Source organism: Pomacea canaliculata, linkage group LG5, assembly GCF_003073045.1.
Source record: "Pomacea canaliculata isolate SZHN2017 linkage group LG5, ASM307304v1, whole genome shotgun sequence".
NCBI lineage: Eukaryota > Metazoa > Mollusca > Gastropoda > Architaenioglossa > Ampullariidae > Pomacea > Pomacea canaliculata.
In genome coordinates this window covers 11,692,512-11,719,572 of record NC_037594.1, presented here as the reverse complement: position 1 = coordinate 11,719,572, position 27,061 = coordinate 11,692,512, and the positions used below count along the sequence as shown (strand labels likewise).

At 35.9% G+C, this 27,061-nt stretch overlaps 2 protein-coding genes and 1 non-coding gene across 3 annotated transcripts; 1 reads left to right on the top strand and 2 right to left on the bottom strand.

The window, feature by feature from the left end:
* Positions 1–407: 407 nt before the first annotated feature.
* Positions 408–11,249, bottom strand: LOC112564023 (LRP2-binding protein-like). Its single transcript, XM_025238559.1, is given in 9 exon segments — positions 408–1,082; positions 4,041–4,206; positions 4,480–4,651; positions 5,185–5,345; positions 6,637–6,782; positions 7,085–7,198; positions 10,398–10,531; positions 10,534–10,672; positions 11,113–11,249. Coding segments are annotated over 9 exon segments (1,113 nt in total). The 5' UTR covers positions 11,128–11,249; the 3' UTR covers positions 408–1,016.
* Positions 11,250–11,391: 142 nt separating this feature from the next.
* Positions 11,392–26,998, top strand: LOC112564021 (UPF0668 protein C10orf76 homolog). The gene is given in 28 exon segments (XM_025238553.1): positions 11,392–11,603; positions 11,943–12,085; positions 13,300–13,356; positions 13,894–13,959; positions 14,263–14,343; positions 14,745–14,852; positions 15,336–15,428; positions 15,794–15,868; positions 16,747–16,833; positions 17,191–17,247; positions 17,605–17,648; positions 17,794–17,854; positions 18,773–18,819; positions 19,049–19,124; positions 19,523–19,598; positions 19,992–20,105; positions 20,361–20,419; positions 20,636–20,656; positions 20,658–20,702; positions 20,874–20,943; positions 21,451–21,511; positions 22,061–22,149; positions 22,441–22,523; positions 22,686–22,812; positions 23,328–23,403; positions 24,890–24,968; positions 25,117–25,233; positions 25,902–26,998. Coding segments are annotated over 27 exon segments (2,088 nt in total). The 5' UTR covers positions 11,392–11,603; positions 11,943–11,962; the 3' UTR covers positions 25,998–26,998.
* On the bottom strand, positions 18,419–18,512 carry LOC112565473. The gene has a single exon (XR_003099422.1). It is a non-coding gene; the product is annotated as a small nucleolar RNA U13 (small nucleolar RNA).
* Positions 26,999–27,061: the final 63 nt, after the last annotated feature.

The following is a 27,061-nucleotide window of genomic DNA, read 5'->3' as shown; positions in this document are numbered from 1 at the left end:
TTGTCTGTCACTTTTGTGTCTTCTTGTATTCATCCTCATAGTTGCCTATCTTTCTGTTTATTCATGTACTAGTTTTTGTATCAAACACTGAGTGCATTCTCATATATGAGTGATGATAATTGAAGGCATGATCGATGGACGATTGAGGGAGGATGATTGACAATGGATAGATGATGATTGTTATTATGCGAGTGCTCGTATTCTGCTTCCTTATTAGTCTGAAAGTAATGTCGTGTCCAACCAGTCATCCAACATAGCTGTGTACCACGTTGTAACTCTCACTATTGAAAAGCTGGAGTGATGATGTGAGTAACAGGAACTAAGTTCGCATTCATTATGTCATTATAACAACATAACATAATAGAGCTTTGAAACTAAACGAAAACTCATCTTCATAGAACTGGCAACATGTGCTTTATCGCTGGGAGAACACATTTTCAATCACATACTTTATTATGTCCCTGGCTTATCACGCACTACACGAGAAGGATATCCAGTTTGTGGTTTCAGATTAGATGAACGCTTTTAAAAGTAATCGAATGTATAAGCTTTTGTAAGGACAAGAAGGTCGATGAAGGAAAGGAAATCATTCTTATCAGAAGGTTGTTGGCAATTTTCATAAAATAAAAACGAAATAAAATACGTAAAAAAGCTGAATATATATTATGCTTTAATGATTACTTATAAAAGTATACGAAGTATAAGAATACATACTCAAACTATATAGTTTGATACTATAACCGTTACTGAGGTCTTTGTTCCTCTCACATTTAAACCAAGTATCTAGTGGCATGAAAAGTTCTGTTTCAGTTTCTGAGATGTTCTCTTTCCCATGCGCGCACACACACACACATACATACATGCTTCTGGAGTTCTGCTCAAGGGATTTTCTGCCACGATGAGAAGAAGTATTCTGTGCAATTCAGCACATTTATCTCTCAAAAACAATATTTCTACGATCACGACCAATCCGTTAGGCGCGACCATCGCCTCGTTCCTCGTTGTCCTGACTCGCTCTAGATGATTCCATGCTGCGTGTTGTTCTGAAGCTTGGCGCAGACATCAGCGTCAAAGAAAAAGCTCTGCAAAGAAATGCAGGTACATACACTTGTTACTCGCACAATTAGGCCAACTCAATCATAGCACGAAAAAAAAGAAATCCTCCAGTTTCAATACCACCGTTTATCAGTTCCCACCTTCACCCCAAAACTCCAAGTATTTGAAGTGAAAAGCCATTGCCGAGACAGTGTGCTTAAACTGGTTTATAGAGGACCTAAGGAATGCTTTGCAGTTTGTGGTTAAGTTATTTGAAGTGAAGAGCCATTGCCGAGACAGTGTGTCTAAAGGAATATTACAGAGGAACCGAAGAACGCTTTATAGTCCACCTTTGTGTCACGTCAACGTATCAACGGCCAGCACTTGCGTTATTCACTGTGTGGCTATCTTGAGAAAATAAATCGTAGTTAGGATTATTTTATATAACTAATTTGTTATTTTGTTTCGTAAAAGTAGGTAGATTCGTTCAGACAAGTCATTTAGTTTATTTGTGAAAAAAAAAACAAAAACGTATTAGTCTAACCCCATATGTTCAAAAGGGAGCGAGCGAGAGACACACTTCGCGGTGTCGGGACATGGGGCTACTACTCAGACAAATTTCCTTAACAATCTGCTCACTGACTTGTTCTAAACCACATAACGTAGGACCTTTGTAAACTGTATCCGACACAGACGAAGATGGAACAACACCAGAGTCAATTAAGCTTCTGGTTGTATCAATACAATCTTATTGGTGAAGAAATCAGATTTCTGTAGGAGTTCTTGTGCAGGAAACACCAACGGGAGTAGAGTACTAATGGTTTTTTTCCAAAGAGACTGTTGTTAGCATTAAACAACTAATTAGTGGTTTTACAGACAAGCATGGTTTCATAGTAGAACGTTGACTTTGAAGTGTGAGCAATGTCTGTCGCACGATTCCTGACCGCCTGAAAAATCTGACGGTGCACATTCAGTCATGCAAGTGACTCTGGTCGTCTCCGCTCCAGAAGCACCAAGGGTGGTGTGCCAAGGAGAGGAGGGACGCCTGAATTAAAGGCAACGGGTCAGTGGGGCGTACCGATCCAGCGTTTTATGGATCAAGAGTGTGGAACAGTTTGATAATGATCGAAGTACTCAAAGGGAACCGCATAGTTAAAAAGAAACGTATGATTTATATCGTAAGGTGCTTGAGACAAGAACGAGACATGGACAACATACAAAAAAAAAAAAACCCAAAAAAAAAACAAACCCAAACACACAAAAAAACCACCACATAGTTTCCAAGCAGCCAGCGATTGCGTTCCAACGTATTTTTTTGTTGCTGTCCTATATATATTGCCAAGGGGTGTTACTAACATGAGCCTTATCGAACCACCGATAGCAAAGTCCCATAGGGTGGAAACGTAATCAGTACCGACTGTTTGACCCGTGCACCAACGTCGATAATACTTGTTAAATAAGAAAGCCATAAAACTCACACGAGTCTCAAAAAGGATAAATCATTCCGAACGGAATATATTAACATGTTTGCACAGCAATATCTGACAAAGTTCTTGAAACTTTATAAGCTCTTGTCCTAAACCCTTCCAAAGACAAGGGTCTGATGGTATATACGCTAAAAAGTGGGAGTGAATGTTTGATACAGTGTGTACAGCCGATCGATAGTGCTTTAAAACTACCTCGATCTACCCTACACTCGATTAAATCGATAACAAAATTCAAAAAGACTAAAAAGTTTAAAATAAAATAAGTAAAAATTTTTTTGAAACATACTTTTACTTGAAATGTACTAAAAAGGGTAAACTATTTTCTCCTCAGGTTCCGGGATTTTCTTTAATGCATATAACTTAAAACATAAAAGTGAGAGGGACACTCTTTCATATGGCCGTCGGAATTTTCTCTGGGTGCTCTGGTTTCCTTCATCTCCATCACCCCTTTCCCAACTCCCTCATACTATTACCCAAGCCTGATGTCCATTGTCTGCAAGGCCAAGGAGAGCACTGCCCTTTGAAAGATTACTCAGGCAAACAAAACCATATCTCTTGCCTTGCCAGCAGGGATTTTTTGCTCATGCATCATTCAGCTGTTTCACAGCATTGGTGAATGGTAAAAGAAACTTCATGAGGGCAATGCTACTAGTGTTATTTACCTCCACAACACCAGAGCATTTGATAGCATGCACCTGAAGTGCAGAAATATGGTCTCAATCTCCATTTTTCAAGAAAGATGCCATCGATCTGATGGTGTGTAGCAGCAGTGAGTTACAAGAGCTGACAGACAAGCTCACCACCAGTGTAAGCACTTGTGGCAAGGAAATCATCATGGAGAAGAGCTGAGTCATGGTGAACACCCATGAATCTGGCAGAGTGGAGAATCTGCATGGAACAGTGTCCAGCTGGAGGAGGTACAGAACTTTAAATACCTGGGCATGACCATCTCCAAGAATGGTAGCTGTGCGGCTGACATGCATCTCAGGACTGCAGCAGCAACGACAGCAATGGCATGATTCAACAAGATATGGGACAGCAAAGGGTGCATCAGCTTTAGCACCAAGTTTGATATACCTTAGTTGTCCACATCATGCTACATGGCTGCAAAACGTGGACCTTGCTCCCTGAGTCAGAACAACGGATACAGGTGTTTGAAACAAAGTGTTTCAGGAGATTCCTCTTACAGAAAACACAGGATGAATGAATTTGTACGTTGCACAGATGCCACCCTGGTGGGTCCCGAGGAACTGTTTCTCTCTACATTGCCATGTAGCAGAAGCTGATATGCCATAAGGTACACTTATTCAAGAAACACCAAGAGTCTTAACAAAAAGTTTGTCACAACATTTACCATCATGCACCTTTTAGTGTTCATATTGTACCATTTAACATTTAAGGGAAGGTAAAACTGATGACACTGAGGATTGCATTTATACATCATTTAAAAGTGTGATAGCAAATGTACAAACACCCCATTTCTTCTGTACAGACTGTGACTAGACAATATATGATTACCCTTGAATAGAATTCCTTTGCATGGGCTTTGTCCTGTTTGATGCCTAGACCTTCTGACAAACACCGGGCAAAGAAGAAGCATGCTATGCTGATCCCTTTTCTAATGTAGCCTGGTAAACAGTCTGTTTCCTGTGCAAGCAACTGTACATCATTCAGCACAGCAACCCTGTTGAGTATAATGTCAGCAGTATTATACCTCAAGATTTGGTCCCCTATTCTTGGTAAAATACAATTTGACCTTGATACTGAAATAATTTTTGATCATCTGTGATTGTCAGTGAGAAAGTTTAGCAAGGTGTAAGACAAACTTATCTACCCCTCCTAGAAAAAGAAAATAAATCCCACGATTATAAAAACCCAATTTTTATGTCCATTACAAGCCAATACACCACAACAAGAAAGAAAGTCATTAATTCAGTTATTGATAAAATAGACTTACTTGCTGGCCAGATCTGCTGCTTTTGTGTAGAGCTTCAGGCGATAGTAATAAGAGACTAGGTTTCCCATAGCATAGACATTGCCCCTGTCTGAAGCATCCTTCAAACAAATATAGGCTGCATCCATGTCTTTCTTCAATCCAATACCATACATATACATCACACCCAGAGCTCCTGAAAATCAATATTATTAATTTTAAATTTTAACTTTACTTCACAAAATCAAATTTAATTACTGTATCTTGCAAAAATTGTATTCATGTTAATGCTATACTATAAAAAGGCACTTTCAATTATGCATTAAGTATATATCCTCATAATTTGACAAGATTATTTTTAAATTCACTTATGGCTGACAAAATCACAGAATCACTTTTACGAACCCACCTAGCATGGAAGGCAATAAATTTTGAGTAGTTTACTTAGATTTATGTAGGGAGCACTATGTACAAAGGCAGACTCCAGTTATTTTGATTATGTTTGTTTACATATCTCTCTCTGTATGTATACAGGTATGCTGCTAAAGTGAGTGCTACTCAAGATGCTAGAAAAAGTGTTCTAATGTGAAGTTTGACAAGATTAAAAAAAAAGCAAGCACAATTTTCATTTGATCTAAGTCATACAGTTAGTGGAAATTACTGAATGATAAATCTCATTATAAAAACATAAATGACAACCGAAGCCAATGATCAATCAACAAAGTGTACCTTGAGATTCTAAACTTCCATTGCCACAAGCCTCTGAATGCCAAAAAAAGGCTTTTTTCAAGTCACGGTATTCACTGTCTCGAGAGTAGAACAGCCCCAGGGCACTTTGTGCCTTGATACTGGCTTTGGGATTACCATCATCAGCTGCCATTAGCCACCACCTGTTTCAGAAGCAAGAATACGAAATGGTTCAATTGTGTGAATCCTCTTCCTTTCGGAATAGAATGACAACTCTAATAGAAACAGCAATAATTTATGAAAACATTATAGCAACAAGTTCTGAGAAGAATCTAAGGAAGAATATTGCAAAAGGTTAATTTTGCTTTCTTTTCAAATACATGTTAAGCAACAAACTCTAAACGTGTTTCTGCTCCCAATAGGTAGAGATGGGTTATCACAAATTGGGCTAGAAATAGCAATAAAGCATTTGCCAATTACACAACATAAGAACTGAGTGAGTTTGTTGTACATTAGGATGGTGCTGCATAGGAAGATTCTTATCAGTGCTGGATTGTATTTTTAACAAAGACAGCGAAAAAACTCGATCTATGATAAAAGACTTCAAGTATAGGAAGTTACATATATAGACAGATATCTGAGCTTAAAATGCAGTGATGAAAGTGAGCATGCAAAATATTTTCTTTGCTAGAATGTTCAGAGTTTAGAAATGTGACATAGGCAAATGAAAGTAAAGAGAAAATTAAGCATGCAGATGATAGATGTCTGCATGTACAGCAACATGTATGATGGAAACAATAAAAAAAGGAGGAATGCATAATGTAGAAGAATGAATAGGAACCTCCCAGTCAAGTAATTACCAGGTCTAACACTTACCAGTCTCATCTGTAACAAGATGACTGTAACGGTATAAATTTCATAAACTGAACAACATGTCAGATGTGGGCACATAGTAACCAAGCTATTTCTTCTCCAAATATTTAGAGAGAGTAGCCATGCACAAATCTTATGGCACCTGATGTCTTACATCATTACTAAAGAAAACTTGTACACTATAATTGGACTTCACTGCCTTTGTCAGATCTTGCTTTTTTCTTAATGATTTTTCATGTCACAAGCACATTTCCTTATCTGAAAGATCTGCTTATTTTATTTAAAAGTCTTGGGCTGTCACAAATCTATTCCATATGTAATATAAGTAACACGTACAAGTACCATGTGATACTACCTGGCCTTGTATGCAGGAAGCCTCAATTGGACTATTGTCACGATAGCAGGTGAAAACTCTGATGCAGGGGCATCTGTTGCAGTGCCATATCATACAATAGCCAGCTACTGCATGGGGGCCCCTACATCCAAATTTTCATGTGCTATTGTGAGGATAGTCCAATGAGGGGCTTCCTGCATACAAGGCCTGATCTTTTAGATCTTTAATACTTATTTGTTAAACATCCTGCACTCGTGAGAAAATAAATGGAAAAATTAACTGCTTACTTTTCAGCTTCACTGTCAGACTGCCTTTTTATACCAAATCCCTGAAAATAGGCACGGCCGATGTTGAAACAAACTGCAGGCAGAAGATGATTTGCATGGTGTGAGGAGACTTGGGACAAATGCATCATATATTCCACTGCCTTGCACTGCAAGGGATAGAGTGAACAATTCTACAGAAAGCATATTACAGTATATGCTAATAAGTTATTTATACTTGACATGTACAAATGTGAAGTGGAAAATCCTAAAACAGGAGCACAAAAAACAGCTAAATAAGAATCAACTTGAATTGTTTATGCTGAAAAAAGAACAAGGATAAAGAACTAGTATTCATTTACCACCAAAAATACATTCCCCAATTATACCACAAGTTATCCAACAGTATCCATATATTAATATTCCAAGGTGACACAATTTATTTTGGTCAAGATGACCACAGATGACTTACTGTATCTTGTGTGCAGCCAAGCCCATCATACAACATTACACTTGTTTGATATAAAGACTGGAGATCAAAGTCTTTGGAACAATCGAAATACATAAAAGCTTTATCATATATTCCCTGGAATCAAATAACAAAAAATGTTATGTGAATTAAAGAAAATAACTGAAATACCACCTAATGACTCCAAAATACTGTAACATTTAAAACATGGGAAATAAGTATTTTAACAATAATAATAGTAATAATAATAACAACAATAATAATAAAGAACCTGTTTTCTGTACTCTGTGACACAAAAAAGTATGATTTTCAAAAGTATTAATGGGTTAGAACAGACCTGGGCAAAGGCCGGCCCGCGGGCCACATCCGGCCCACCTGTCTCTGACCAGGCCCGCCCGCTCGCCAGTATATATACTATCATAATGCTAATTCTTTGGGTCCCAGGACCCCTACGAGAACTTTTATTTTTTGCGTAAGCAGAAGCCCTGACTATATATACAGTATTGGGTAAAACTGAGTTAACTTTATTAGTCCGGCCCTCTAAAACCATCCCAATTTCTCATGCGGCCCCTTGGGAAAATTAATTGCCCACCCCTGGGTTAGAGGTTGGTTTAGACATTTGCTGTGAGCAGATTGGTTGGCAATGGTCTGTGGTGTGCAGGTTTGTTTGGGTCTGAAGGGGCAGAGGGGCTGTAGTAAGGAGGTTGGGCAGACTAAGAGTACTGTGTTTTCATATGACAGACCCTCTAATAGTGTAACAGGATTCCCAGTGGGTATAAAAGAGGGGATCAAAAACGACATGGCTGAGGAAGGAGACATCTAGAGAAAACACAAGGCTGAAGTGAGAGCTTCCATATCAAGTTGCAATACAGCCAGGAAAGACTTCAAAGAATGCTGAGGAAAAAAACCGTTGCCACCTCTACCAGCAGCCCAGTTGTGGACAAGACATAATAAATGACTACAAATAAAAGATTCTGCTTAAATACTGCAGTTTGCTAGACTGTGGTCGCACTAGAAGCTGTAGGCAGCTAGCAAGCAGTTGCCATATTAAAAGTTTAACACTCTAAGACTATGCTTTTAGCATTGTTGCCTCCAAATGTGGCGAACAAATGTTATGTAGGAGATTACCTGGTTATATATTAAATATTATATTAAAAATGCAAAGAAAGTAATTTGAATAGTCAATAGTTTCCATGAGAAAGGGTCTATAATGTATGCATACAAGATGAGAGGAAGTTATCAATACCCAGAGTATGACAAATAGTTATAGTGACAGAGTGATAATTAATAATAAGTAATCAAATGTAGCACTCTAGTAGTGTACTAAGTTATGTCTTTGTAGAGGTCAAACAGCTCCCAGACTGTCCCTTTCTCACGCCGGCTGCATACATAATAGCCAGCCTTAAACTGCCCACCTGTGGCTACTGAGACTGGATCTATTGTTACACCAGAAGTTACAGAGTTGCCTGAGCCACTTGGGAAGACGATGATCAGACAGGGTGGGGTAGGGGGTGACCACAGGGACTGAGAAAGGTCATGACGAGACCATGGGAAAAAGGGGTGGATGGTTCTGGAACATTCGATGGAAGATAAAATAAGTGTCATAGCTTGAGGGTTGAGGGAGATTTTTTGATTTTGGCAAGTGAGAGTGGAGAGACAGCAGGCCAGCCGCTGAGTGAGACTGAATAAAATCTACGGTTATGGGGTCATTTCCATCTTTGTTGTGTTCTAGTATGACTAGCCCACCCTACGTAGCCATCAGGGACTGATGTGTTGGCTACACAAACTTGACAGATCATGTCTATGTCAGATTAAGACAATCAAGACAATTAAAAATGTACTCATATGTAGACTGAATCAAAAGCTGACAAAAGCTTTTGCAACATTTTCACTATTTCTGGCAAACACTGTCAGTCAGCCTCTATGTGATTTTGTCCTTAATGCTTTCGGGGAAAAACGTGAGTATTAACCTGAATGAGCTAATAAACACAAAGCAGGAATAACAAAGTAATAATATAGTAATAATAAAATGCATGTACAGCATGAAATCCCAGTTTTGTCTGCACTTCACATTATCAAACTAAGCAACACATACATAAAGGGTAAGGTTTTTATAACTTAGTATTCTGTCTCTCACACACACACACATGCAAAGTCTTTATTGTCCTAGGAACTGACTAAACAGAGAATAGTAACAAATTCCATAGTTTGGACCTAGAATACAAAATACAAAAATACAAAATAAATACAAAAAAGAATTGCGTGCTAAACCTTTTGGTGCCAGTTTGGGCAAGATGAGGACAGTGTGGTCTACAGAGGAATGAAGGTGTCTAGGTGAAGGCCCTTGAAGGCAGAGAAGATGAAGACTATAAGAGACAACTTGTAATCTACTTACCAGCACTTTATTTTCATGGGATCAGCATGCTTTATAAGTCTCTTAAACTTAATTTTAATTCAAGCTGGTACAAGAATGGATAGAGAAGAGGTGTGACATGATTTCTTAACTGGAGAACAAAGAGTGCTGCCGAGTTCTGAGTTCTCTGTATTTTGTCAATCATGTAATGCATTCTGGATAGGAAGTAAATACAGAGATAACATAATCAAGTGTGAAAAAAAACCCTTAGCAAACCAACCAGCACCTTTGTTGCCTGAACATTAAAGTATGGTCTGGTGGCACTGATCTTATGAATAGCTGTAGAGCAGACAATAAATACAAGGGATATCATATGGTCCAGGAAAAAGCCTTCTGAGATGATGCAGCCTAGACTAAGGGTAGAAAATGTGAAAGATATGTTATGGGTTCTCATTCTGATTGATGATAGTAAGGGAGATGATGATGGAATGACATGAATGAAAAATAGGCAGACCTTGTGTCATCATTTCTGGTTGCTGTTGGTCAATATAAATTGTATACTTTATTTTGAATTCAGATTCATGTGCTTCAGAAGTGGGCATCACAAGTTGCCCATCTCACTGTATAAAGACCAAAGATTTCATAGGAGTTTGCATTTCAAACAGATCTAATATCTACATTGAGGAAAAAATACTAAATATATAACTTAAATCAAGCACTTCATTTTTAGAGAGTGATATAAACAATAATTTAAAACCATTAGCTTAATAGCACCAAATACTAAAGCAAAAGAATCCATTATAACTTTGCCCTAAAAGGGTAAAGGTCCTGTTTTTGCTATGTACTAGTAGGATCTATAACTTGATATGTCTGGAAAAAAAAATGTAGGCCATAGCTAATTTTATAAATGTGTGTGTGCTTGTGCGAATGCATGCATGCATGCATGCTTGTGTGTGTGTGTACCTGTTCAAAGTAAAGAAGCCCAAGCTGAAAATAAGCTGCTTTATCGTCATCTAATATTTTCTGAAGGAGAAGGTTCTCAACTCTTTCAAACAGTTGATTCTCAGAAAAGATTTTGAAATTGGAAAGATCCTTGACTCTTCAGCCATGTCAGTAAGAATCTTCTGCTCTTGTGGAAAATGCAGTTTTTCAGCAGTGATATCCTTTGTCAGCTCCATGATGGTGTAGTAGCTGTCGAGAACCCCTGAGAAAGTCTCTCCAGTCCTTGGCCTATCTAACTGACACAAAGCAAACAATAAAAATTAACATTAAACTGCTTTCATTTTTAATTATATCTCATCTGTAAAATAAAATAATCAGTACAAATAAAGTATATAAAATATGTAATGGTTATAGTAAAAACTTAATTAACTCCTGCACAAAATTACCTGGGCACACAGGCATACATAAATATATACATATGTGTGTGTGTGGTGGTAGTGGTGGGGTTTAAGATGGATGAGCATTGCGTGGACTGTTGTTAGAAGTAATGCTGAAGGATGAGGTGTTTATGTGTGCAATTCACGGTGACATTTTTATGGGCTGAAAACTGTTTATAATTCATCATATAGTTTCGCAACTATGAGAAACAATGAATTAAAAAAAAGGGCTCTAAAGCATATATTATCATAAACCTTAATATATCAAGGATTTCCACCTTATTAAATAATGGAGTTACCTTAGAATGTTGCATATGACATCACTACTCATCACAAAGAAGAGACTTTATGTGCAACAACATTAGCTCACATTCACGAACATCATGACAGCTGGAGTGGTGTCCCTCATACAAGCTTTTTTGTTTCTATGACAACTAACGGCAGACCTTACATTTTTTACAATTTTTCAAAATAAATATTCTTAAATATAAATTTTGAATAATAGTAAGCTGAAATCGCTGCAGTAAAATATTGACTTGTTTTTATTCACGTATATGCCTAACCAAAAACATTACCGGAAGTGACTGTCTTCTCCAAGCTCGTCTGCCTGACTTCATGTACTGCATACTCAAATCCCAATATCGTTATTGAATACATAAGTAACATGTAGCTAGATGGTGATGAATATCGAATTCAATGCATGATACACTTAACTTGGTTCTTTTCGACGTGTCCATAGCAAATGCGAAGGCACCAAACTTCAGCATCCATTTCTGCTTCGACCCAACACGTAAGACAGCGTAACGCTTAGTACTTATTATGAATCCTAAACATTAGTACACGCAGCCTGGAAACATGTTTTGCATTATATTATATAGTCAAACAAAATTTAAATGTTCCGCAGAAATTATGGTTAATTTTATATAGGAAATGGATAATTAAATAGCATGATACGTTGCATTTTGCTTCTTTTGATCGTGGTTCGATGTATCTGCATGATAATCTGAATCAGAACAACATCGTGTTACGTTCTTCCACCGGGAAACAGTAAATAATAAATTTCTGTTTTTAGATAATTGTAATATTTTTATGAATATACATTTAATTGATGTGCCAAGCATTCAAACAGGGTACACAGGATAAAGTACAATGAGTGGTGGAGACTCCCAAGCACCCAAAGAAAAAGCGCACTCTCATCTTCTGAGGAGAGCTTCAAGTCAGAAAATGGCTCTCAAAGAAAAGATTGTACAAATCTACGAAGCTTTCTTTCAGGTGTGATGAAAACATTCACTCTTATAATTTAAGGATAGCTTATTATGTACATGATTTTGAGATGACAGGTACATCAGACAACTAGAGCTGTTAGTCATTCTAATAAAAAAATATTAATACAAAAATAGTGAATAGACTTGGATGCTGATGCTTGAATAGAACAAATGAAATAATTTTGTACTCTTCTTTGAAAAACAATTGGAATATTATCTGAAACACCTAGCCCAACCTTCACAGTAAATTATCAGAAAATTTATTATCATAATTTAACTGTAAACTACTTACTATTCATGCTTCACTCTTTGGCATTTCTCCTATTTAAATTAACAGATTAATTAGTTGTTTTTTTTTTATCAGCACAGACTATAAAGCTTCAGGTCTTTGTTATGTCTTTATTTTGTGGTGTACATGTTTCTTCCTCACATCACTTGATGTAAAGTACAAGACAAAGATCTTTATACAAATGAAATTTTATTATTGGAGTTGGCTGGTTACTAGTTAAATGGTGATATAACAATTCAAAGTGAACAAATTAATGCTTTTTTTCAAATACAGAAGATTGAATGTGTACTTAGCCTATAGCTAATACCTCTACTGAAAAAATGAAGCTGATAAAATCTGTTGCATGTTGTTGATGGATTGAATGGTTAAAAAATGGCAATAATTAAAGAATTCTAATGCTGGAAAAACACATGACATTCAGATGGCTATTAGTAATAAATAATCATATGTTTAACTGGTGAAATAACAAATTCAGTACTGTACCAGAAAATGAATAATGTAGCAAGCGAATTCTAACAAATGAGGGAAAATGTAAATGTAAAAAGACAAAATTCTGGCACAGTAGTTTGCTTTGATGAGGACTCTTAAATATCTTTGAGAGAAATAGGTAATATAACTGATATTAGTATTGCGGCCTTATGCTTCACTGGGGGCAAATAGGAACAAGAAGATCTTTTTAGTAACAAACATTGACTGAAAATTCTCTCTAACTTTATTTGTCTTGTGCTTTTTTCCCCCTCATCTTTTTTACTCACTCTTTTGTTTCTGTTGGGTGGGTATTAATCCTGACTCATGGCGGATGCTTTCATTCAAATGTTTAAGTATTATTTGTGTAACTGTAAAAATTATTTTTTCTTCCACTTAGCTGATATACTTTTACTTCTTAATGGAACCCAGATGGAAAACTGGTAAGCTCTTAAATTTGTTTTCAGGGAGATGACCCATCTTATGGCAATCCAAACTTTTGGGATGAGTTGTTCTTATTAAGGGTATGTAATTTAGCACAGACTGACATTTTTAAAATTTGAAAATTAATGTAAAAAGTAGCTTTGCTACAGACCAGCAATCAGAGGAAAGATTTTAGTATCTTATACAAGGCAGCATAGTTAGTAATGTGATAGTGTTGATGGGATACTATGGGCATATATAGTGATTTAACTCTTTCTACACAGTTGGCACCTGCAGATGCTAATGTCTTCATATTTATAGCTATGCTTCATTGATTTGTCCATATCTATTGAGTTAAACTGGGGCAGCAGGAGCATGCTCTTTGTAGAAAAAAATTTAAAGTGTCATCATCAATTCCCAAAGCTATTCTTCATTATCTTTTTGGAAGAAACACTTGTTGAAATAAAAGGTTGACATGCAGGTTACTTCACTGTGCAACTCAAGTAACAAAATTCTTAGAAGTACAGTTTTTTTTTTTAATCATAAAAGCAAATTTTAACATGGAGCCATGTTTAAAACAATTTTGTATATTTCAAACAGTTTTGCTAAATATTACTTCATGTTTGTTTTTTCAAAAGGTAAATACAGGCTTTATTGAAAATGAGATTGAAAAGTTAAATGGAGAGAGTCTTCTCAGTCTCAAGGTAAGTGAAAAATGAATAGACAGTTTTTTGTTAAGTTATGATTTTATAGTAGAAAGTATTATTATTTTTATTATGTTTAACATCAGATTTTAAAAATAAGTATTTATTATTCTCTTTTGTGTGCTTGAATCAATGGGTTAATATTCATGGCATATCAAAACTTCGGAGTTTAAGTGACCACAGTCCCTCAAAATCACAATTAATGTTTTATTCAATACCACCTTGTTTTCTTTTATAATGTAACCACAGTATTTAAAACAATTTGAGTTTTTCTGAAGAAACTAATTCTGTATCATTGTGTAGGACAACTTCAACCTACTGTTTTTCCGAGCAACAGACTGCCTTAAGCAAGATCATCCTATCAGAGTTGCCAATGCATTGCAGGTATACAGACTTGGAATTGATGACACTTGTAGTTGTTAAAGGTTAAAAAGTTTAAAAATTTGAATTACAGATGTTAATCTTGTTTGTTTTTTGTGATCAGATTTTTGCTTTATTTCTGATATAAAGAGAGGAATATAAAGAAAGCGATTAAGAAATTCTTAAATCCAGAACTAAAAAAAGAAATAATTTTGTTTATACCAGAAGTTTGAGCAGAAGATTTTTTAGTAGTTCTCAAGCAATTTGTTATTCTGTCCCATAAATCCATTTACTGTTTGTCTCCTTTTTACTGATGCCATTCATAAAATTTGTAGACTGAAGATGGAAGATTAAGGGCTGTGAAAACAATTAATGTTTCAACTAAGATAAAAGATTTATACTTTTCTTTCTGTTTGTATTGTTAGACTCTATGTGCATTGGTGCGAGGAATATTCAACAAAAGTCTAGGCAACTATGGCTTTGATGTCATCAACATACTAATCGGATTTGACTCTGCAGAAACAGTGATGCAGGTAAACTTAAGTGAAATCTGCACATCCAAGATCTCCAGGTCCAACCCACTAAAAGAGCAGATCTACTTCATGTTAAGCTTTATATATTCCAGTGAAATGCAACAAAGAGTGTATGATATCTCTAAAAGTTTTGAGAATGCTTTTTGCACGAAATACATATGAAAGATCTAAAGCTATTTCAGTCAGTGTAAAGTATTTTAGAAGTCCAAAATGTTCTCTTTATTGTTAGTTTTTATAATGAGTTGCCAGTACCCTCTTCTGGAATTCAGTGTGCCATACTACCAATCTTTTGAAACTGAAAACATTTTTTTTAAACTTAACTGCTAGTTATACATGGGATTTGTCAGATTTCCTTTTTTAAAGCCTTGCCAGATTTTCATTTGAAAAAAATTTTTGGTGCATACACTTTTGTCTTTGTGCATATGCATGTGTGTCTGCGCGCTCATGAATACTTTCATATTGGTGCATTTTGTTTTTAATCAGACGTTGATAGACAGCCTTAATGGATTCTTGACTGGAGATTATGTATCAGGCCTAAAGCTGCTGACGCTAAAGCTGCTGTTGGTTTTCATTACGGTACAGTTCCCATTCTGGTTGTTTTTATTGTGTTACAGATTTGCTTCTAGCATTATCTAGTTCATGCGCTGCTTCATGTACTGTGTGTTCTTAAAAAGTCCCTTTGCAACTTATTTTTTTATGGTAAGTTTTTAAAATGGTATATTTTTGGCATTGCCTTTAGATCATGCCAGAAAGGTTTTGAGGACTGTACCACCTGGAGAGAAAAAGAGAGAGAGAGGTTGGGGAAACCAGACAGACAAACTGAACATATATTTTATGTCTTTTGTTCTCAGATAAAATTTATTGAACCACAGTTCTGAGCAGCTTGTAAATTTCTTGACTATGATAGTAGTTGAGTGTGTGTTTGTGTTTTGTTGTTTTAGGCTGCTGACAACATAAGTCAAAACACATTGCTGGAATACATTATGATGAACAGTGTTTTTGAAGCACTTATACAGGTATGTGTCTTATAGTGTCTTGGTCTGACAGTAGAAGAAAACAATGATTAATATTTTATTTAGTATGTACTTCAGTGAAATATGCCACTACCTATTAAATCCACTCGTCTGGTGTACTGGTTCATCACATGCAGTAACCTGGGCTTAAATAAGGAGTTACAGTCTTCATTTCATCTTCTGCATCTTGGTCACTTAGTATTCATATGTTATTAGATGTTGTGACATCTCCATGACAGGTTTGCAGTCACCAAGCAAAACATGATTATCTAAAGGAGTAAGCAGTATTTTAGCATTTATAGTATTTACTTCTATCTTCAGAATTGAAATAACAAAGTTCTTTATACAGGTGGTCCTCGGGTTACGTCAGCACCGAGTTACCATGTTTCGAGGTTATGACACATCTCCCATTTACTTTATAAAGCCTTGTTTCGGCTTAAGTGGTTTTGCGTCGTTAACATCACAACGCAAACTTCGTGTTTGGTGCGCGCTTCATTTCATTATTAAACGTATTTTCTATGTGTGTTTTGATAATTACTGTGTTAGGATAGGATAAGTGCTGACAGTATGTTATTTACTTACAGTATGTAAGCATGTTCCAACTTACAGCGAAAATCGGTTTACGATGCGATGTAACGCAACAACTTCGTAAGTCGAGGACCGCCTGTATATTGTTTTGATTCTGAGCTATGAATTTGCACTAAAAGATATTGGACATTATGTTCCACATGTAAACATAGACTTATGACTTCTCTTTTTTAAGATCTTTCGATTTTTGTATTCATGAGGTGTATTTTACTGCATGTTTTCTTCATGTTGTTTATAAAATTCTTGATCACAACTTCAATTTCTGGTAAGAGAATAATGTTTATGTGGGACAGATCCTTGGACATCCCACACAACGGCAAGTGCTTGGTCATGACGCAGCCTTGGTCCTTACATTACTGGTCCAGTACAGGAAATATGAAGTAGGTTTGCACAGCATGCTTGCTGAAATTGAAAGTCAGGGATCATTTCCTGCATTTAATCAGCCTTGCCAAATTTACTTTATATATGATCTTAGATTCTGCAAGATATTTAACATTTATTGTGATTTACTCTGAGGTTGTTATCAGATGGATAACTTCTTCCTTATTTAAATGTTTTATGTCACTGTTGCAAGCAAAGTTTTTGAGAAAGTCTTATCTTTTTTCCAGAAATAATAAATTAATGAAGGGAAGAAAATTAGCATTGGTGGCCAGATAGTGCTAATAGTGTTATTTTTTTAGTTAATGTGGTTGTCAAGTTCTGTCCTAAAAAAATACTTTTTTTCTTTTCCCTCCAAGTCAGCAAATCCATATGTTGTCAAACTCTCAATTCTGGACGATGAACTTGCACTGACTGTAAGTTGTTTTTTTTTAAACTGAGAACATAAGAGGTTATACTTATTTATCACTAAAATATATCACAATAAGAGAATAAAACTTAGAAACATAAAAGCATGGTTGTATATATTGAAGAGTCACACCACTAGTCCTTTGGTAAGTCTTAGAAAAAGACAATTTACCTAAGTTTGCAGTTTTTATTTGTAGTCACTTGCATGCGATAATGGCTGAGAAAAAGTAATAAAAGTGCCTTAGATGCTTATTAGATGATTTCATTGGATATGTGTAGGTGTTGTAAATTTGTATTTTTACACCATATTCTTCATTATTTCCTTGTCATAAGGAATAATATTAAATATTTTTTGTTTTTCACAGGGATATGCACAGGTGGTGTCTACACTATTAGCAGATTTCAACAGGTCAGTAATCATAGATTTAAGCACCATTTGGTGTCATTGATAGGGATTGATCTTTTTGAATGTGTATCATAATATCTGTAAAGCATTGATAAATTTTATAAATTAATGTTTCTGTGTGCTGTAATGCATCCTTCATTGTTTTCAGAGAGTATGAACGAAAAAGTACTGAGCCACAGGGTGGATGGTTTTCAACATTGGCAAACATGGTTTGTATTCTGTTTCTTACTGCATTGTGTAATAGATTTGAATAAATTACTATATATTATGCAGCACTTTTGCACTTGCTACCTATTTTGCCTTCTTATATAAAAGCCTTTCTAACCTAAAATATCGGTTAGGCTAGAGAGAGATTATCTCCCTTTTAAAAACAATAAAAGCAACCCAAGGTTGACTTCCAGTGGGAATTATTGATCATCTCCCTTGGGAACGGACATTTTATTAATTTTTTTTGTTTTGCGTTGCTAAACTATTGTTTGTGTTTGAAATAGTCTTATATCTTAACAGCCATTCTAAAAATTCAACGAAAAGGAAAAAATGTAGCACAATATTTCCATAACATTCCCAACCATTTCTTATATTCTTATATTATTAAAATGTGATTTTCCAGGTGATCTTGCTCATGACGTTACTTTGTGTCATCACCCAACTATAATATCAACCATATTTAATAAACCTTATATCTAATTTATCTTTGAATTCGTCGTTTATTCCTACTTCGGGTTAAGTCCTTCTGACATTACGTTAGCTGTACTTTGTTGACCTCTGGTTCAAGTCAGACGGGATGTGCCATTGCGTAACTGGAGGTTGGCACCATCACGCAGTCGCGTGACTTCCCATTCATCATGCGTTTTGAACCAGAAGGATCGACTACCGCATTGAAACACATTATTATAACAGTATTAGTATTCATCGTTTTCACCAGGTGTGAAATATTAATTATTACATTAAAATCGTTATTAGGTTTGCAGTCAAAACATCAAGTGCGTTCTAAACTAAAAAAAATCCCAAGCAAACATTACTTTATAAAGTCATAAATATTAAAACATAATTTTCTTCTGAGTTAATTTATGTTTGTCATATCAAGTTGAAGTCATTTGACCAGAAGTTGTCTCCCCTGTTTTCAGATGGGCAACATGTTCGTTGCCGAAGAAAAACAAATAGAGCTTGTCAGGTAATGTTCACTCTTTCAAAACACACAAACACAATAAATTTTTGTGTATATGTATAAGTTTGTGGACCTAAGCATGTGCACAGGTACACTTACAGGTACATACTTGAAAAAATTTTTGTTAGTGGCATATACAATGCCTGTTTCCAGAGACTACGAAATTGAAATACATGTATTGAAATATACAATACATACAGTAATTTTCTGCAGTGACTGCATTGTACCATTTCAGAGCCAATGACTCTATACTTCTTGCTCTGTATGAAGCAATTCATCTAAACAGGAACTTCATCACTGCTCTAACTCATGTAGGTATAATAATAATCCTATTTGCTGAGTGGTCTTAATTGTCTTCAAGCTATAATTCACAAAATGCCTTAATTGAAAATATGTGTAATCTGGGAAGGGCTGTTTGTACAGTATATCTTTTATCTGTTAGTTTTAACATAAGGTGTGCCATGAAAACTTATCTTTGTCGCAAATATAAGGCTGTGTAAGAAAAGCTTACTTATTGTATTACAATTTTTGTTTTGTGTTTCTTGTCTTGGTTGAAACTTTTTGTGTTTGTTTGCACAAGCGGGTTTGTTTTGAGAGGTTTATCTTTCAGAAAGTATCAATGCAGAATAAAAATTGAGTTCCTGCAAAGCAGTTGGCATTAAAAGATTTCATTGTGAGATTTTCTTTACTCAATAATGGTCTTCTTCAGTCTCATACACCTTCTACACCTACAACGCCACCTTCATCTCCCAGCCCTACTTCTTCACCTGGAGCAAATTCAGAGAGTAAGCAGATCAGCAAAGGAAATCAATAATGAAATATTTCTAACAAAAATATACAGTCCCTTTTTCACAAGTAAAAGTGTTCATATTCTTGTACCATATTATTGACATGATAAACTACATTGAGACACCTGGATGTTAAGGAGTTTAAATGGATTTTCTGGTGAACATATAGTTAATTTTTGAGTTTTACAGTTCTTGTGATCACATATGCACACATTGTTGCAATATTCACGGTTAAAGTGTTTTATAGCTGCTTTGTGATTAGCAGGATTTGTGTAATGCATACTAAGATTGGTTTTCACCCGTTGCCTTCTTTTCCCTTAGTAAAAATAATACCACTTTTAGAATGAGAGAAGAGTAATAAAAGTAATATGTGTGGTCTTGATGTCCCAGGTAATGTTAAAGACCCTCCACCTCTGATGGCTGAGGCAGCAAATACTACTCAACCAACCAGTCTGCTGGTTACATTCCTTCAGTACAGCTCTATTGTCATTCAGGACACAAAAGGTCAGACTCGTTTGGATTTTATTAGCTATTTTAAAGCTTTTTTAATTTGTTAAAGCGACAAATCGTGTGGAGTTAAGAATTTTTCTGCTTTCTAGTGAGTGAATAAAGTATACACTTGCACAAAAGTGAAAAGGGTGAAGTAACAGACTGAAGTATGCAACTCATATGGTGAACTACAAACGTATTATTGTTTCCTTTTTTAATAATAATAAATGCAAAATTTATAAAGCGCATACACTCCTCTTTTCTTTCCAGACATCACGAGGTATAACAATGCTAAATTATGCTTCATCATTTTAACCTGCATTTCAGAGGTATGTGTATGTCAGAAAAGAAAGGTGGATTAATAAAATTCTATTATATAAATCTGACATATCAGAAAGACGTGTGGTAATGGTGATGATGAATATAGTCTGCTTTCTTCTTCTTCTGAGGACTTTTGTTGTTGAATATTGCTAATGCATGCTAAGAAAAGTATATTTAATTGCATTGATGAATGGTTTGTTTATTATGAAGCATCTTGATTTCAGGATCAGTATGCAAACTCCTTGAATGCATGATGCCAACATGACTTTTCGTGTTCCACTTCACCGAATGGTAAGTTTCTTGGCTTTGTGGTTGAAAATGTAAATCTAGTGGAGAGCATGTCCTTTGTTGCAGTGACAGTACAGATGATGATGATGATGATGATGATGATGTAGTTTTATAGCGCGCTAGTATCCGCATCACAAAGATACATGTTTTTGATATACACCAAAATTATTTCAGCCTATGCGACATCGCAAAGTGAAAGTTGAAGTTCACCCGCCATCCAGACCTCTTGTGTGTTCTCTTTTAGGTATGAATCTTTCGTATTTTTCATGACCAAAAGATACACCTCCAGGAAGATTTCATTGGTCTCTTAAAATATTTTTTTTTGTCAATAGCTGGGGCATTTTAAATATTACTAATTTATGTATTTGGTTACAATTTGTTATTGTTTAGTTTTTATATTAGTAGATTTTCTACTCAGAGAAGACGTTTACTTTGCAGACAGGCAAGTGAACTATTGATGTTTCATATTATATTTGGATTTAAGGTTGCCATTTACTTCTGCCTTGTCGTGATATAGTTGCTGGCTTCGTGTAGAACACCAATACCTTCCCCAACCCACCCACCTCCCTCACCATTTATTTATATCCTTGAAAATTTTTACTCAAAATGTTCATAAAAATAAAATTTTCAAGCCAGGGGAGTAGGTTTGCAAGTCAGCTGGAGACATATTTGAATATAGCTCAAATATATAGCTAAATATAGTTTAAAATATTAGAGAAAGACACTTAAAGAGACAGATACTGTGCTTCAGATCTGATGGTGGAATTTGTAATGAGTCACATGATGAAAACATTTCCAATGGAGCTCTATCTGTGAGTATACCTGTTTTATACAGAGGTTACAGTACAAGTGTAATGTGCAGAGATAAGGTGACCAGACGTTTCGGGGGCGAAAGCGGGACACGTGCCGATGATGGTGTCGTCACCTCAAAAAACGCCGAAAAAAGTGATTTTTAAAGACAAGCGGGACATTTGATGGACTTGCCAGAAAGCGGGACATTGGGCGTCCCGCCCGATGAGCAGGCAGGACACAAGGTCAAAAGCGGGACGTCTGGTCACCTTATGCAGAAATTATAGCACATTTGTAATGTGTAGAGAGATTGTAAAGCTGCAAGTATTTAGAATTTAGCACTCTTATGGCAGTGTTTATTAGTTGCTATCAAGTGGTGCATATTAATTTAGAAAAAAAGTAGTGGTAGTACTAATAATTCAGTTATGACTATACACTGTAGCATGACTTCAAAGGCCAGGATGAAATAAAAAAAATGAAGTGAGAGGAGTTGCATTTTTATAATGCAGAGAACTCGCAGATCAGACCACAGGATTTTTGAGAAGTGTAGAAGTCATTTTATATTGTAACAGGAGAGGGCTGGGTATAGTTCACAGAGTGCTGTGCTACCAGAAGAAGCTCCGTGTTCGAATACAGTATCCCTGGAAGGAGCTGTGGACCGGTGAGGAAATCTTCAAAATATTTCACCTATACAAATGCATCATTCAGTAGATTGCAAATTTCAGCTGCACTTTAATAGCTCTAATCATTTTCTAAAATGTATTGCTGTGTCAGAAAGTACAGCACCAATGGTCCAAAGCATGAAGTGTTCTGTATTGCCTTATATGCATAAATTACGTTTGTCTCATTGTGTCCCAGGTTTATGCATAAGTTACTAGTGTTATTAAAGGCTGCAAATCTTGAGTTTAGAATTGTTGTAAATGTTGATGTACAAGCAAATTTTTTGTTGCAGCTCTTATAAACCTGCTGAAGTTTTTGCTCTCTCATGAGACTCAGCTGGCCAAGAAGTATAACATCTTTCATCTTTGTTCCAAGGTGAAACTTTTTTTTATCCCAGGCCAGCAAGAATACATTTTATAAAGACATAGGACCTTTTGTAATAATTGTTTTTATTTTTAAAATGTCGCTTTGCAAACCATGCATCTTGTAGTTAATATGTCTGAGATAGCTGAAGATTGAATGTATTATTTCTTTCAGATTGTGAATGTATTCAATTTATTTATCACATATGGAGACACTTTTTTGCCCAACCCCAACAGCTATGATGAGTTGTACTATGAGATCATCAGGATGCACCAGACATTTGGCAATCTGTACTCTATGGGTGAGCTAAGTTTGTAAGCTGGTCAAAACAAAGAATAGTAGCTACTTTTTTTTTCATGCCAAGAAAACACACAATGGCAGATTTTAAAAAAAACTTTTCTGATGTGTATATTAATAAGGCAGATTTAGATTTACTGACAACTATATGCATTGCACTGCCCATGAGTTTCATTTATGCATGTTGAAAGCTGTGGGTTCATTTACAAACCCTTATTATTCACGCTTCTCCCTATCCTAGCTAGGAGAGGGGTTTTATCTCTTTTTTAGGGAGGGAAGGAGTAGGTGGAGGTTTTCAAAGTTGTGTTGAATGTTACATTTAGTGACTTTGTTGTGGGTTGCTTGAGGTCAAGTCTTTTTAACAATACACTAGAACTTTCTGACAATGACCTGACCATGCATCATGACCATGAGGGATTTGTAAATTTTGAGTTAAGTAAGATTTATACAGCATTTGCTAATTTTATAAGGATTTTGATGGATTTATGGATGCTTACATGCTTCACTTTTATGGGACAGCTCTTCGCTACACCACAACAGATAATGAGCACAAAGAATCTGCTGCACGGCTGATCAACCATTTAGTTAACATAAGGTAAAATGACTTGATGTAGAGGATGTGGATTTTCTTGATGTTTCTGATTATTTTCCAACCAAGGTAGTAAATGGGAGATAAGCATTTTATTTCTTTACTTAGTTGTTGTCCTATACTTCAACAGAGCTTCATGTCCTCAAAAGATGGCTTATTTTACATCTTTTAAAAAAAGAAAGAAAAAAGCTGGTGCTCCTGGTCACCAGAGCCTACCACTTAACTAACAAGTATCTACCTTTGACTGCTATATAAGGCTGTGGAGAGAGCTCAATGGTCTTTTTATTTGGTTCAAAGATTATGCTACATGCAAACTTTACTATCACCACACCTGCCTACAGTTTAACTGCCTGGATGTTTTAGCTGTGTTTTTTTATTTATTTAAGCCTTTAACTTCTTGATTTCCTCTCCGCAAAGCCAGGGAGTTCAAATTCCAACAGTTCCTACTGTTACTTACTGTGATTGCTAAAGTGGGATCTGGTCTCTTCTGTGCTGGTGGGAATGAAACATTAGGATGTAAAGTGAGGACTACAAAGTTTGCCTTATCATCTGTCGCATTCCTGGCTGTCTTAATGTTTTACCTGAACTTGGAGACCATTTGATTTCTCACCTGCTTTTCCTGAATAGGTAATGGAGCAGAACTGCTGGCTTCAGGTACCAACATATGAAGTGCCTGATATTGACTTTGTTGGATGTCTAACTCTTCCCTTTGGTACATTGAACTTCTCTAGCCTGTCTGCTTATTCTTCTGTGGGTCCTATCTCAACCATACAGCATGCCTTGGTCTAAAGATGCTGCAGGTTGGTTGGTCAGTGAGTGTGGTTTTAACAGAACCCATATCCTGATAGTTATTCTTCTACAAGTTGGGGTGTCTGGTAAAGTTAATAAAGAAGTAAAATATTTATTGAAATTCTTTTTCTTAGGTATTTACCAGATAAATGATGCAAATGTCCTCCCAGTCTTTCCTGCATTTACATTGGGGAGAGGGGATTGATGAAAAGACTGTTGAGCTATTTACTCAAAGCCTTATATAATAGCTGTCAGATGCACCATGAAGTTCTCAGCGGCCAGGAACACTCACTCCACTGACTAGGGGCAGTAATCCATTTGGTAAAAAAGCAGCTGCAGCCTTCTAAAGTCAGGTTATATGGTTAAGTGTCAAAGAAAATTTCATTTTCATCATGAGAGTTTAGTCATCTACGGCATTTGAGTCTCATGTTGGCTGAGAGCTAAGAAGAATATTTCACGCCTGCTTGCTTCTCAGCAGAATTACAAGCAATACAAGTCAAGGCCATATATTTTGCAGAAAAGTATTTAAAATAGTATTATTTATATAAATGTAGTTGTTCCTTTCATTGAATGATTGCCTTTATGTGAATTTAAAAAAAAATGTAGACAGCCCACACACTATTAGCATTCAACCAGTACATTAGATTGATAAAAATGAATTAGTCATTTACCTTCATTAACTTACCTTTCCTCATTGTTTCAGAGCTATCATTAACCATTTCACTCCAAAAGTAGACTCCTGGGCAGCTGCAAATCAGCTGTCATCACTTACTGAAGAACAGGTGATGTCACAACATTACTATTTAGAGCAAGATTTTGTTAAACTACTTATGAAGGTCATTATTGAGCTTAACCAAGCACTTTATTAAAACTTGTTCTGCTATTTTATTGACTGGTTCTCTCTTGCTCTGACCATGCTCATGATCTTAGGTGCTTGAAGTTGTGCGTGGAAATTACGACACGTTGACGCTCAAGCTGCAGGACAGCCTGGACCAGTTTGAGCGCTATGCTGAGAAACCCAAAGAAGTTCCATTTTTCACTAACATGGTGAGCAACTGTCCACTCTAGTCATATTTTGACTGTATTACTGTAATTAGCTTTTTCTGGATTGAGAACTTTTCAGGTGATAATATTTAAAAACTGGTCATCAGATCAGATAAAAGGCTTATAAACTGCTGTAGGGAATGTAAATGTGATTACTTTTATGATAGTTTCAAGTCCACACTCATAAACCATGTATTTCAAAAGATCGTGAAGGATCTCAGCTTTCATTCTTTTTCTTTGAAATATGAAATGCTTAAATGTGCCCCTGAAAAGGTGCCCACCTTCCCCGCGGAATAGTAATATAACTCCTGCCAAATCACTAGCACCAGGTAATGAAGGCTTATCTCCCTTAGACCATGAGGATCCCTTGTGATAGTTTCACGCAGTCTGCAAACCAGTTTTATAGAATTCAAGCCTGAAATATTACAGCGGTGGGATATTTTTCGTGTTAAGTCAAAAGAATACATTAAACAAATTTTTAATAGGAAATTGAGATAGTTTTGCTCTTCAGCGCAGTTAAAATAAGAATGAAGAATTATTTTTTTGTTGATTTGTTGCTCTGAAAGAGAGACCCAGTTACTGCCCTCAGAATGCAATAACTCAAACATTTTGAAACAACCCTCAGTAACCCTGAACAAAAGTGAAACATAGACTGTTGGCTTCATTTTCAGGTACGATCCATCATCTGTGATGTGAGGAAGTGCAATCTGTCAAATATGTCAGCACAACATCAAGAACTCTTGCAGGAATTGTCTACTATCAGCTGAGAGTATTTTGAAGATTTTTGTACAAATTTGGTATTTGTGTGGTCTCAACTGAAAGGTTTTTTGACAGAGAGTCTGGTCAGCACTTCAAGACAACTAATAAGGGTTAAAGTTGTAACTGATATGCTTTTGAATGGTTTCTGTGGTTGTAATGAGGGAGGAAAGAATGTATGCTTGCATGGATACATGTGTACTTTCAGTACCTGGACATTTTGTGCTGGACATTTAACATTTATTAAATGCAAAGATTTTTATGAGCAGTTATAATGAATAATTAGCACAGTCTATCATATGCTCAACTGCAGGTTATTGGATAATCTGGTATTCTTAGAACATTGGTTTGTTGATGCAAAATCTTTGAGGGTGATAAGGTAAATGTTTCTAAATTATGTTTCATGTTTGGTCACTTAGTTCTGTGAGAGAATGCTTGGGTTACACAGTTTAATTAAAGTCATGGATTTTTTTTTTTTAAAGTACTGCATGCCGTTGATTTTCCAGCTGTTTTATCAATTTCCTTACCAGACATAAGTTAAGGACTGTACAGTAGTGCTATATGTGACATCATCATTATGGATGCACAGTGTAACAATGAATAAATACTGTTTTTAAACAAAAAGTCAAAAAAAAATTTTTTTTAGTGCAATGATCTCCTTTTGTGCAGCAGCCCTTGACGTTAAGGGTAATGCTGCATTGATAAAAAGTACCCACTAATAAGTTTAGGGGTAGAATACAGATGCTCTTGATCCTTGAAAATTTTACACCCACAACGAGAACCTCTAGCTTGAATTTAGTTCTCATGCACAATAACTCGTTCAACTGCTGGTTTCATTGATTTGTTGCCCGCATGAGACTTTTAGTCATCATTCATGCTTTGCATGATACATTCTTAGGTTTTCAATGACCTTGAAATGTTAGCTTGAAATGATGATGTCAATTCCACCTTGAAGAAAATGTAAAAGCACATTGTAAAATGTCTGTGCAATATAGAGTTATTCTTATCTTGCCGGTTGGATTTTTATTTCCATTTGTGTATGATTGGGTAGACATAGGTAAACAAGTGGCCTGGG